This window comes from Centruroides vittatus, unplaced genomic scaffold (assembly GCF_030686945.1).
Source record: "Centruroides vittatus isolate TY-2023 unplaced genomic scaffold, ASM3068694v2 contig_400, whole genome shotgun sequence".
NCBI lineage: Eukaryota > Metazoa > Arthropoda > Arachnida > Scorpiones > Buthidae > Centruroides > Centruroides vittatus.
In genome coordinates, this window is record NW_027122215.1 from 2,989,241 (window position 1) to 3,004,122 (window position 14,882).

General features: G+C 31.0%; 2 protein-coding genes across 2 annotated transcripts in view; one reads left to right on the forward strand and one right to left on the reverse strand.

Moving 5' to 3' along the window:
• The window catches only part of LOC136976503 (cullin-3-B-like), a 199,287-nt gene that overhangs the window by 111,874 nt on the left and 72,531 nt on the right, over positions 1 to 14,882 (reverse strand). The window lies entirely within an intron of this gene.
• LOC136976456 (Krueppel-like factor 13) lies at positions 1,018 to 6,934 on the forward strand. Its single transcript, XM_067271734.1, has 2 exons — positions 1,018 to 1,846; positions 4,578 to 6,934. The coding sequence occupies exons 1-2, from the start codon at positions 1,354 to 1,356 to the stop codon at positions 4,856 to 4,858; spliced, it is 774 nt and encodes a 257-aa protein (XP_067127835.1). The 5' UTR covers positions 1,018 to 1,353; the 3' UTR covers positions 4,859 to 6,934.

Consider the following 14,882-nt stretch of genomic DNA (forward strand, 5'->3'; position numbering starts at 1 on the left):
ATAAAATTCGTATTTTTTAAATTCTTAACATGAAAGTGAATTCCATTATATAATACAAGTAAACGTATTATTTTATTTATTTATTTATATCTACATTGTACTTTACCATTTCTGAATTAGATATAAGTATTCTAATCACGCAATATCTACTTTTTTGATTTTATACTTGTATGATCATTTATGTTTATAATTAGTAGAGATTATTTTTAAAAAATGGTAAATCTATTATAATGAAAAAATGGCTTTAATAATCTTTATACTGCTCTTAATATTCGAGATTTCAAAAGTTTTAGTATAGTAAATAGAATTAAAATGTATTTAAGAATATTTACTTCAATATCATATAATACTTAAGCTTAATTTTTAACCCACACTTAGAATTCAGTTCATTCATAATTATTAATTATGAATATTTGGAATATATTAGAAATTTATAAGAAATAATTTAGAAAAAATAAACTAAATACAAATATTTTATAAACCAGAATGTGCATCATATTTACTTATTTTATTCTTAAAAAGTTAAAAAAGAAAAAAAAAATGCCATTCGTTTCTGAAATAAAAATTAAAATGAAATATCTAACTGTTAAATTGCACTTAAAAACTAAAATTAAATAAATAAAACCATAAACAATAATAGAACTTCACTTTTTATAACGTTAACAATGTAACGTCAGGTGCAGTTTTAATTATTTCAGATATTTATTTATACATTTACAATATATAAGAAAATATGAATTACATCTATATACAACTTTTTTATTTAATTAATTAAATTAAAATTCTAATTAAATGCACCAAAAGAGGATTTGAGTGAATTTTTATTATTTAATAAAATATTCAAAAAATTCTTTAAATTTGTTTTAAATATAAATTGTTTTAACACTTAAATTAACTTTTTTTATTATTCGAAATTTATTAAAATTAATTATAATTTAAAATAGGCATATAGAAAGTTAAAACGGAATTTTTAAATCGAGATAAAAGAAACAATTTTTCGATGATTTTCACCAATGGCTCGCATCAGTTAGCAACAGACCGCATGAAAAATATACCAATGAGGCGCCAGTGTGCGTGACGTCACATCCGCTTATGCCTACTCCACGCCCATCGACAACACGAGGCAGACAGTTGGTTTTGTGTCGGTGAGGAAAGCGGTTGATGGCGTTGATTCTCTCCTGGCGAAATCCCGCGCTTTCTTTAACACGCTCCCATTGCAACTAGACGAATCTCTACATCGTCCGTCGAGTGTTGTCGTCGAGTCGTACGATTTTATACTTTTTACTTTTTATTTTAATTTTTTTTTTTGGTGGTCGGATCATCGATCGACGCGTAATAGCAGTAGAAGATACAATGGATCATGACAATGATATCAATTTAGCCGCCGAAGGTCTCGTAGCCATGTCTAATGCTAGGCCACACAGTGTTCATGTGGAATCGGATCGTCAGACGCCCGTCTCTACCAGCTCCGTCACATTAACAGATGGCAGTTCTGCGAGTGAGATGTACGTACCAGAATGCCAAGCTAATAGCTCTTTGTTCATGATCGCACGCATCTTAACAGATTTAACAAGTATCAAGCAAGATCCAGTGCCTCATATTTACTTGCCAGAGGATTCTGTTTCCATGCCTAAAATATCATCGCCTATTAAAGCTGCACGCAATACGAAAGTTGCAGTTAACAAAGAAGCCCCACCTACTGTACGCCATGCAGTGGAAACAAAGGAGGTCCAACCCAAACGTGGTGGAAACGCAGCGAAGAAACTTCATAAATGTCATTTTATCAACTGTAATAAGGTCTACGGCAAGAGTTCACATTTGAAAGCCCATTTGAGAACTCACACGGGTAAGAATTCGTTTATTATTATCAATTTATCGTTTTTTTTATTTTCTATTAAGTACAGTTTATGTAACGAGTCTCCCCTGCAGAGATGCTTAGAACAAAGATCGTCTAGCCAATTTCGATGTTTAATTTTTACTATTTGCACCTTTGCCACTCGTGACGTCTTATGTAACTGCGTCGTTCTTTGTTCTGCTTTTTTTACCTCGCGATTTTAGCACTAATTTAAGGTACTCGAAATTGCGCCCATTTTTTTTTATCTGAGGTGTTTGTCACCTAATGCGAAAGATCGATAGCGGGGTCACTATTTTGTAGGGTTTAAGAACCGATAAGATACGTTTATTTGAGTAAATGTCTTTTCTTTTTTTAAAGCATTTTTCAAAAAAAGCTCTTATCTGAACTCCCTGCATGCAGTGCAGGAGGCAGTTTCCACTAGGAGTTCCTCGTTTAGGGACATTTTGGTATTATTACTTTTAATATTTACGTATTCGAAAGAATAGTGTTTTTGCATATATTATAGGCACTTGGACGGATTGTGATATCTTATTTAGATGATAATAGTTTAATAAAAATAATATTAAGCTATGACGTCGCTTTCGAATGAGATTTTTGCCCCAATGAACTCGGCTACTTTCCTCTAAACTTTGTAATTTGTATCTTATAAATCGAAAAATTGACAAGTTATAATTTATTTAAAAATCTGAATAATATTCTATAGTATTTATTATTATTATTAGAATGAGTGGTGTTACAAGTTTGGGCCAAGGTTGTGAACCCGTTTTACACGAAGCACTGACCCCCTTTAAGAGTACGTTTTCTTGCTATAGTAGAGAATGAAATTTAATCCATGTTGGGTAAGAGTTTTATATGCACAGTACATGCATTTTTTTTCTATTCGTATTTCTCCATTTCAAACTGGAACAAGGTAGCGTTATCAGGAAGCTATGCAGGTATACGTATTAGGTCAATGCTGCAGGCAAACCAATCTGCTTCCTTATCAAACTAATAAGGTCGCTGGCCTTAGCTTGGCGCGGTTTATGCTGTATCCAAGAGCCCTTTTGTGACCGTGAGTGAAAGAGGTAAAAGGGATGACACCCAGAAAAGTGACGCCGATGTTTATCTCGCTTTTGTCCTGATTTACACGTATTTGTCGTTGCTGTTATAAATTCGCACTTTCTATTTTTAAAATTTTTTTATGAAAAACTGCAAAACGTGAATGATGATCGATATAAAGGTACGGTCGAGTAACACCCATAACGCGGAAGTATTTAAAACGTAACATAGTACGGTGAGTGATTTTCTGCGTAAATCTCGAAACAGAAGCAAATTTTCCAACTGAGAAATGGAAGTTTTATAGCGAAACCAATAGCGATTGTTTAAGCATTTAATTTATTGTTGTACCGCTGTTTTACAGTGCATGGGTTACAGGAAAAAGTACGAATTACTGATGGGTGGAGACTCCTTTGCTGAGGCCCCGTTACTCTTTCGGCCTCCCGAGTTGAGGCGTATCCTTCTTCGGTCACTTCCGCTTTTGTTTATTCATTTCGACCATATTTTACGGTTCCCCTCGGAAGATATAAATCTGCCATTTAAATATCCATCTTTAAAGCATAGACTTATTCGTTTAATCATCGTGTTTAGCTTGTTAAAAGTTATTTGTAAACTGGCGACAGTTACGCCAATATGCGTAGGCCCATCTATCAGTTTCGCGTTATATGCGAATCATTTCGAAAATATCGTAACAAGATTCACTCTCGAACGAGTTTAGAAATTACTATTATCAAATATAAAAGGTTATTGGCCGTCAAGACTTATGAGGAAAGGAAACGAGCGATAAGAAAGAAGTGGGACACGAGCGAAGCAGCAGATGGTTGTCGCCTTGCCACCTGTATGGAAATCTAGCTGCACAATGGATAGCAGATGTTGTTGTACTTCCTGTAAAGCTTTGTGCCCCGTACCAGGAGAACGTATCCGGTAACATCCCCATGTATCCTGTTTGATAGACTACTATGAAGACATCAGCTTTAATTGATCGAAATTAATAGAATTCACACGCAGTGTGATCGGAAACAAGCGAGACTATCGTTCTGATAACCAATATTTGTTAGCTAAATGCGTTTTAATTTTTATTTAATCTTATATCTACAGGAAATGAATTAGAAACAAACATGCTATTCACTGAAAGAAAGCAAAGCTCGGGTCTAAAAATAGTCAGTCTGCTAGGAAGAAGAGTTTTTGTCCGTGGGTGTGAGCTGCGGTCAACAGGAAAAATGTTCTTTTGATTTTATACTTCACATTTCCTGTCAATCAAATAAATTAGTTCTTTATTTTTAATTGATATTTTATTGATAGTCTTAAAATTTATTTAATGTAGAACTAAATTTAAACTACCCTTAACACAGTATTTATATCTATATATATGATATATGTGTGTGATTATATAAACTATTTTAGTAACAGTTTTTGATAAGTCAAAATCTTGTAAAATTTTTTCATAATGTAATTATTATTAGCATACTTAAGTTTTTTGATTTATTGACTGTTCACTAATGATATATTTATAGTAATAAAAGAATTTATTACATCATTTTAAGCTTTATTGCTGTCATAATCACAGAAATTATAGTATATAAACCGATTATTATTTTGAGACTTAAAGATTTTAAATGTCATTGACTTTGCTGTTAGTGAAAGCTTTTTGTTGAAAAATAAAAATATAATATAATCTTCTTTTTAGGTGAGAGACCATTCCCGTGCAATTGGGCTGGATGTGGTAAAAGATTTGCCCGCTCTGATGAATTGGCCCGCCATTATAGAACACACACTGGAGAAAAGAAATTTCCTTGCCCGCTTTGTGATAAGCGCTTTATGCGAAGTGATCACCTCACAAAACATGCTCGGAGACACCCAGAGTTTCATCCTGGAATGTTACGAAGAAGATCCTGCAAACCAAATTCTGTGACTGGTAGTGCTAGCCCATCAGAAACATCAGAACAATGTTCTCTTCCATCTCCTTAAGATGTACCTTTGATAATTTTGTTGGAATGTTTTTGCAGATCTTGCAGTAGCCTCAATTCATCATAAATATTTTTGACTGTGATGGAATATCTTAACTAAATGCCATAATCCAATACCAATATTTAAACAAAATGGAGCAGATATACCTCCATAAATGACTGTAACTATTACAAATTAAAATACATTCATCGGAAATTTTTTTATCAATAATTTCTGAGGCAAAGTGATCCTATTGCTTATCAAACGCGCTCATTTTAGAAATTTATTAAAATAATCCATGTCTCAGAAAGGATACATTGTCCATTCAGACATATCTAGTAATTATGAAACGATGAGGATTTTAATATTTCAATATTATAACTGTTATAGACTTCTTATAGCACTTAATGTTTTATTTACTATACTATTAAACATCAATTATCAATTCTCATTATTTAAGGAAGGATATAAATTTAGATGATATTAAATGTATATCCCAATTGTTCCCTTACTAGTACAATGCATTTACTTAATTTGATTTTAAAAACTTGTATAATTTAATGTGTATTAAAACATACATGTAGAAATGCAAGAGTAGCAGGTCTACTTGATAGCAAAATGCATTTCTGATTTTTTTTTTATTATTTTAATCCTAAAACATGTTTTGGTAGTAATATTTTCATATCCAATTTATGAAAATTTAACAACCTAATATAATATAAATTATTATTATTATTTTATTTCTAATTATGAATGGCTATGCCAAAAGATCTCAAGTTTTTTTTTTCTTTTTCGAATGAACTTATTACTGTACCTGTTACCGAAGAATTGGGATTTGTCGGATTTCTGAACACAGAAGTTAGGGTATTGATAAAGATACAAAGGGACTGGTGCCAGTATGAGATAGAATAGCAAAAAAAAAAGTTTAACCAGTTATATAGCAATATACACAGTTTGTGACATTTGTAGATATAGCTCGACACTTGCACAAAAAAGTAAATATATTGTCTTGGCACCATAAATTATTATTGTTTTCTAAAAATTATTTGAAGGAAGCTGTTTTACTTTGAATTAAACATCTGAAGTTGATTCTTAATATTTAAGAAATTATTTTATTATAAAAACAAACTTTAGTAAGACCAAGATATATTTATTGACAATCATTACGAGACGGCATAACCACCATAATTGGAAAAATAGCTATAAATTTAGACTTATTTAAATAATACTCTGTAGTAAATTTCTAGATTTTAAACAAATATATTGCTTATATTTAAAATTTTTTAGTTTATTTAATGTATTACATTCTGATATTAATATTTTATAATATCCTCTGTTCATAAATGAAGTTTAAAACAAAGCCAACTATTTGTAAATATTGTATGTAAGATGCAGTTTTATAGAATTAACTGTTTAGAGATGGAAATTGTTATAGATATTTCATATGTATAATAATCCTCTCGAAAAATATTTTAGAAATTAAAAAAAAGCTGAATTTTCTTAGGGGGAAAAATTAAGAGCTCACTTTTTCACTTAATTTAATACTCAAAGTATCCTTCCTTATCTATTACTATAAATATTTGTCAAAAAGAAAGATGATGTTCGGAGCAGCTTTTCTAGTTGCTTTTTTACGAACTTTTAACAATGTGATACATTTGTCTTCCTTGTAGTCAGTGCTTTCTTATTACTCCATCATTTAAATATTTTTAATTAACCATAGCAAGCACCATAGTTTACAAGTTGGGTTTTTGAAGGTGTGTGAATTCAGAAATGTTGAAATGGTCTGCAGTTGGAAATTTTTAGATATGTACAAGTATTGACTATAGTTACATATATTAATTTTGAAAAGTTACATGTGTCTATGTGCAGATTTGCATACTTTAATAGACATAATATATACATGTAAACATACAAAATAATAAAATTGTTAGTCAGCATGTCATTACTTGTTTATAACTTTGTCTATTTATTCTTTGTGCTTAGTGTATTATTTGTTGTATCAAAAAGTTGGAAGAAACTGCATGATATGCTGTACTGTCTTCATATGTATTGCTAAAATGATAAAAATAAATACTTGCAATTTGTTTATTTTGAAAATTTAATAGTGTAATTTTTATATAATGAATAATTAAATTGTATTATATAAACAGTTTTTAAAAAATTTTAATACAAATTTAAGTGACAAATGTTAGTTGTGGCTGTAGAAATTTGAAACATTTTATTTTCAGCAACAACTTTTATTTAAATTTGTCTTCATTTTATTTGCTATTGAATATACTGTATATATTGAATCGCTTCTAGTTAAGAATTATGACAATTTAAATAGTTGTAAGACCTATTTAAATGTTTACTCAAGCAAGTTATTTAACCCGAGAACTTAATGTATAAAATATGATTTGTATTTCCTACTGTAGGACAATTTTGCTAAAAATATGATATAATTTTATAAGATTAAGATATTTTTTTGTAACAAGATTTTACAATGGAAAATCTCTTTTCAAAGATTCCAAAAAGTTACTTTCATTAGGATACACTAGTTTTGAAGTATTTTTAAAATATACTAATAAGATCTGTATCTAAAATTGATAATTAGTTAAACTATTTCAAAATTTAGAAAAATTTTATCATATCTCACAAAGTTATAAAGCAACTTCTGATTAAAAGTCCAAATTTATTCACTAGTCAACTTGTTTGAATTCCATTTTAAGTTTATAGTCAAAGAGATGTAAAATAGTATATCTTGCCCATAAATTATATTATGATCATATTTTGGTTATATAATAAATTCTTGATCATTAAAGTCTTAAAATGCTTCATAAAAGATGGAAATGGCTAAATGCCAGATCTACAAACATTTCAAAATTAACATTTGAAAGTAGGACTAACAGTAATCGACATTACAATTCTAGACAACCTCAAAATATGTTAATTACTTTTAAAAAAAACTGGATTTTTTGTATATGTAATGAAAATTAACTACCATAATGCCATACGGTATATAGATATCTTAATTTTTATTATAATCTTTAATAAAATCATCATAATATGCAGCTGCATTGAATTTGATAAGATTTTAATTTTAAGAAAAAAAAATAACTGTTTGAAGGTTTGTATATTTTATAGGCGTGTCCTCAATTCCTATCACACCTGTTTCACCTTGAGAGTTCTTTGTTTTTTAACTGTTAATGAATTGGTGTTCCCGTCTTACGTCATTTTTTTTTACAAGGAAACAACCTTTGCAATTATATTGGTAAATGAATGATATTGATACTTTTTCAGGAAATAAAGGATGTAGTTATATATATATTTTTTTAAGTATAAAGATACAATTGTCATGATTTCCAAGTAGCCTACACTTATACTAGATTTACTTAAGTATATGCATATAATTATGAAAGTATTATAGACTATTCTCTCTATAATTCTTAGTTAATATTCAGCAATTTTATCTTGCAGATAACTTTTAAAAATTATATTAGTCATGATATTATATTTCTTGGACTTCTGCGCTAAGTTATTTTAAAATAAATGTAACAGAAATACCCCGTATCTTGCTTATTCATAAGCATGTTGAAATCGTTTTAAAAATTTTTGTACAACTAACTTGTGATAATACAATTTAATTATGAACACTTTGTATATTTTTATTATTTAAATTGTGAATTATTGAAAATAAAATAGTGAAATTTGTATAAGCCAAGTAAAGAAAAACCAAAAGAAAACTTTTTTTTAACGTGGAAATGATTATCACATTATTAATATTTAATAAATAAAAATTATATGCATTAAAGAACATGAAGTATTTTCTTTCCATGTTTTGCAAGAAGTTAAAATCTGGTTTTGAAAGTAAAATACTTTTTTCTTCTTTACAGGATAATAACCTTTTTTTTCTATTAAATAACAATCATATATAGAAAAATTATGCTGTTTGGTTAAAATCAAAATTGAAGTTTATTTTATTTCAATGAATTGCATAAGCAATTTAAAAATTTATATGCGTGATAATAAATCTGGAATAAAAAGATATATATATATAACTAAGATAGTTGTTTCAGAATTTAGCAGTATGTATCCATTTATTTATTATTATGAAATAATGAGTCTTTTGTAAAAGTAAATTTTAAAAATTCACAAAAAGAAAAAAAGGGGGAAATATTTAAATTTGATTTTATAATAAAAAATGAACAAATTGAAAATATCGTAATTTAAATTTTTATAGTGACAACATTGCTAAAAACTTCTTTAATAGTATTCTAAATACTATTAAACTTCTAAATATATTAATTATTTTATTAAGTTTTAAATGATTTAAAAATTTATTAAATATAAAAATCATCAAAGTTCATATACTTTATGAAAAATATAAGCGAGTAATCGAGCAAATTAAAATTATAATTTTAGAAACATTGTTAAGTTCCGGGACTGCGAATTTATAAAAAGAAAAAAACTGTACACAAGAAATAAAAACCTATTTTGTTCAAGATAAACTTCAGGAGCGAAGTACTATGCGCCAACTTTCTGTATTTTTACTGCTCTCTCCATTCTACGGTCATCAAGACGGTCTTATTCATGCCTGTCACGAGTTAGTTCGAGTCTACAATGGGCTGGCCAGGGCAGGCCAACGTATCCAGGTCAAACCACCCACGAAGACTTCTGAGGGTTCCGCCAGGAAGAGAACACGAATCTTCTAGATCAATACGTTGAGCCTTTCTGCTTCAGCTCTCCGAAGCAGTTCAAAAATTCACAAACTATTGAAAATTCTTACCGCTACCAATTCTTTATCGTATTGCGTTTAATGTCGTCTATATCTTAGATCAGCTTGCTTTTAGTGCCTATTGATTTTGGAAACAAGAAATCATTTCTGGTAGGTAATAAATAAATAACAAGTGAAAAATCACTTAGTTCTGCAATGCAGTACTATATTTTTCCAAAAACTCGTCGAATGAAGTTGTAAATAGTCATAAAACAGAAAATATTTTCTCCAAAACAAATCTTGATTAGGTAAATTTTTGTTTTATCATTTAACAAATATTATTATTTTTTAATTTATAGACTTCTATTGCTCTTTTATTAAAATTGCAAAAAGAAAAACAAATTAACATTTAGTCTTTGCTCCAATATCATAAACAATGACAGACTTACACAATACAAAAGTCTCTAATAGAACTATGTACAAATGAAAACAATACATGAATGAAAATATAGAACATAGTGAACATTATTTCTGTCTGTATAGCTTTGATCCTAAAATATAATGCTAATTTTTCTGTTAATTCTAAATAATAAATATTATGCGATAAAAATATCTTTTTAAAAAATTATTATTTAATGACCTTTAAAGTCATTACAATGCATGCATATATAATAATACACCACATACACATTTTAAAATAATTAGTTTCAAATACTTCTAGCCACAATAGATTTGCAGTTGGTCATCACCTAACAGGAGATAAGAAATGAAACTTTGAATCGAATTGCTCAAGAAGAATCAGGAAGATCAGGATTTCATTTATTTCTAGGTATCTTCATACCGCAAAGAGGTAGACAAAGGCGTAGCAATTTGGTCAACAATGGAAATTATTATGCTAATTTTATTTCATTAATTGTCATTAATTTAATAATCATCATTAAATTAAGTCCATTGGATTCGATCATTTCCGTAATTTCTTCCAATCAATCTAAATTCACATTTAATTTTCGATCGAAACAATATCTAAATCGTTTCTATTCACGATGCATGTCTTTGATTATTGAACAATAATTTGAATGTTTCTGTTATATATAAGGCCTGTGGGCAAACAAGTATTCAAAACTGTACAATTACGAATGAATTTAAATCTACATAGAAAATTAAAAAGAAACCAATAAAAAGGAGAAAGTTAAAACTTGAAGACAGGATTATCGTTTAAAGCATATACTAATTATCTTTTTAACCATTCACAGCTTTGTTAATTAATTGCTAACCTATTAAAATATTGGCACGAGAGTTTATTTTTATTATTAATAACTGCTAAAAAGACATTTCTCTGAATTAAATTGTGGGGGAGACTGGGGCTGGTTCTTTAGTTGTTTTTTTATGGTAGAGATGAGTAATTCTGGGCCGGAACCGTTCAGGACTCGAAATTACTAGGAACCGTTCCACACAGAGTGTCGAGACAGTTACAGTTGGAACTACAGGATGATTAAAATTAAAATGACAGTACTCACACATGCGCGGAGCCGGCTCTACAGGACCGAATCGAATGAGACTCGATACGCATGCAATGAAGATCATGAGAAAGAGATTTACGGAGAGAAAAATTACTTGAAATTTTCATTACCAGGAAAAATGTGGCACTGTTCAGTCGAAAACACGTGTCTGGTTGTGGGGTTATTTGAAACATCGTATTTATCAGGGGCGTGTGCCCTCCGTATTGAAACTAGAGGCCAGCATAGTGAGACACATCTCCCAGATTTCTCCTGGAATGTTACGCGCAGCAATTGATAACGCGGTTTTACGATACAACATGTGGTCGACAAAGAAGGATCTACATCGAGCACATGTTTTTTTGTTTTTTTTTTATTTAACTCTTTCAGCCCTGTGGGCACTAAGAGGGTCTATTTAAGCAAGCCCATTATGGGTTCAGCCAGGCCCACAATGGGGTAGCCGGGTGGTGAAGAAGGCCGACATCCGAACGGACCACCACCCCGAAAAATTCCTGGGGATTTTTCGACCTGTCCAGATTTGATCCCGGGTCCCCCAGAGCGTTAGGCCACCACCTTGACCGCTCGGCCATCCGGCCGTATCGAGCACATATTGTAAATGTGTAAAATGTAATTTTATTCTTCTAATAAAATTTTGTCTATTTGTCTTATAATCATCTTCCTTGCAGTACATTTTTCCCCTGGTGATGAAAATTTCGACTAATTTTTTTCCCTCGTAAATCTCTTCCCCAGGTTTTTACTTCTTTTACTTTATATTTTACTACACATGGTTAGAAACTTTGGGATATTCCCCATACAACACAACTTCCGGTTTCGCTCTAACACGGTTTTGGAAATCCTCGTACAAAATTTCACAATTTTTAAGTGTAAACTTTGTTATTCGATATTTTTATATTCTGGAAAGTGTGGATAAAGTACAGTACTTGTTATCTGTCTTGATTGACTTGGTTATACAGTCGACTCCGCATAAGTCGACACTCGGATAACTCGACATCGTAGGTTAATTAGTCAGCTTTCTGTGATCCCGGCCGACTTACATAGGCAATAACGTTATTAATGTTAAAAAAACTCGGTTTACTCGACATCGTTTAACTCGTCACCACTGGATAAATCAACATACTTTTTCTGTTTCACACTTTTTTTGACGTCTGATAAGTCGACTCCCCTCCTGAAAAATGAGTTCACACCGTACAATAAGCTGTGTGGTGTGAACTCATTTTTCAGGGGGGAGTCGACTTATCAGAATTCTAAAAAGTGTGAAACAGAAAAAGTATGTTGATTTATCCAGTGGTGACGAGTTAAACGATGTCGAGTAAACCGAGTTTTTTAACATTAATAACATTATTGCCTATGTAAGTCGGCCGGGACCACAGAAACTGACTACATAACCAACGAGTGTCGAGTTATCCGGGTGTCGACTTATGCGGAGTCGACTGTATTTCATCCAGGCATTCAGAGTTGAGTCTCTTTTTGTAGCACTTCTTTGTTAAATGTTAGTTTCGGTTTCGGTTGGCAGTGACAGAACATTTTGCTTTTAATATACAGTAGTCCCAAATTAAACTTGACATTTTCCATCTGGCAACAGAAAACTATTCATCAGAAAGTCATTAAAGTTTGAGAAGACCTTAATGAAAATTTTTTCTAGAGCAAAAAAGTTAGTTCCAAAAACCTCTAGTGGAGAGCGTATTAAAGCTTTATACAAACATAACAATGAGCTACACAAGTTATCTGTGTAATTTGAACAAAACATCTTCAAAACATGATGGCACCATTGTCTGCTAACATCTGAAAACGAAAAACAGCATGTTCAACGATTGCATGCAATGTATGCCTTGGAATGTTACGCACATGGCGTGTTATGCTGTCTTTAGTCCTTTTTTTTTTTTTTAACTCTTTCCGCCCTGTGGGCACTAAGAGGGCCTCTTTTAGTAGGCCCATTATGGGTTCGGCCAGGCCCACAGTGGGGCGACCGGGTGGTGAGGGACGGGGCCCGACATATCCGAACGGACCACCCCCCCGAAAAATTCCTGGGGATTATTCGACCCGTTCGGATTCGATCCCGGGTCCCCCAGAGCGGTAGGCTGCCACCTTTACCGCTCGGCCATCCGGCCGTCTGACTGTCTTTAGTCTAATAGCGATGTTATGGGATCACGGTAAACCAAGTCTTTGGGATAGCTCCAAAACGAAAAATCGTATGGATTCGATTCTGGGATTTTGCAGGCAAATATGCCATTATTTCAGCGTGAAAAGCGTCTTCTGGTAGTGGTTTTTTGAACTAACTTTTTTTGTCTAGAAAAAATTCCCATAATCTCATCAAGGCATTCCCAAACTTTCATTACTTTCTGATGAATAGTATTTGCTGTAGTTAGCTGGGAAATGTCAAGTTTAATTTGGGATAACCTGTATATACGGTATATAGATATAGATAATATATTTTATATTATATTGCATTTGAGGATTTTTTATGCATGAAATACAGCTAAAAATTTTAAAAAAGGCTTTTTTGGGGGGTCGGAAACAGATTAATCCATTTTATATTGTTTCTTATGGGAAAAATTGTTTCGGTTTTCGAACAACTTTTAGAAACGAATTAAGTTCGAAAATAGAGGTTTGACTATATACAGTGTATCTAAATATAATATGAGTCAAATGTAATAAACCACATTAATTTTCCTATAATAAAATAATCATTATTAAAACTGCTCATTACATGGTACACAGTTTATACCATTCAATTCAATTAGCAATCTCTGTTGCAACAGAAATTACTATGTCATAAAATACAGATTTTTCAAATAGAGAGACCTACAATTGATTTTCTCATTCATCTGTCTCTGAGAAAAGGCATATTTCAATCTTTACAAAGTCATAAATAATATCAATAAGCATTTAAAAATTCTAAAAATGTCATACACGCGGTGGAAATCCGTAGAACCTGCCATAAAAAGAATTTTAATGCAACAAGTTCAACTGAAAGAACATTTTGAAATAGCGAAAGGAACTGAATTTTGCTACATAGTAGAATCGTTATATACTGTGTGCAATTAGTGCCTCAGAAGTAATGTAAATGCAAAATTATTTCATGTTTATATGAGTATACATTTCTGCTTAAAATTTTTGTTTTCATTTTAGGGTATTCATGGAATTTTTTTCATCCATTATTAGAGGAAATACAAAAATTAGAAAACAATTTTGGATTTGCAAATTATAATCTTATGAAATGGCGTACATAACCTAAATTGTTTCTGGTAATTTCCAAATAACATTTCAGGAGTGTAACATTTTAATTATGTAAAACAAAAACAAAAAACAAAAAATACATTTACATCACTGCATGTGGTTCTAGCGTTGGGACATGTTTGGTTCATTTTACTGTATGAAAAACGAAACAGATTGATTAATTAACACAAGACATGTTTTTCATTAATTGCTTTTTCTACTGAGGCATTAAAAATTACTTTCTTGATCACCTGCAAGACATTACAGTGAGGTAGCCGATTGATAGAGGGGTGAAGGCTGATGTACCCCAACCAGATTGCCAATGGAAATTCAATACGTGATTCGGTATTTAGTATAACAAAGAATGAATCGATTGCTAAATAAAATAGTAAGATTATTACAGTTGTATCTATAGTGGGAAAATACAAAACACTACGCACGGGTCCATCAGTCTATAGGTTAATGTTACCTATGGTTCCAAAATGGCGGCTCGTCTCTGATTCAAGGGAACAGAAGAAAGAAAACAGTGGGGACGCACGTTGTAACCTAACCTAACCTATTCTAATAAATTACCATAATTATTACCAACCAAATTATTAGAATAGGTTAGGTTAGGTTA

What these genes read in the sequence shown, in the direction of transcription:
- LOC136976456 (XM_067271734.1), top strand. Translation starts at nt 1,354, where the DNA reads ATGGATCATGACAATGATATCAATTTAGCCGCCGAAGGTCTCGTAGCC. An exon ending in CCATTTGAGAACTCACACGG is followed by an intron (nt 1,847 to 4,577) that starts GTAAGAATTCGT and finishes TCTTCTTTTTAG; the next exon opens with GTGAGAGACCATTCCCGTGC.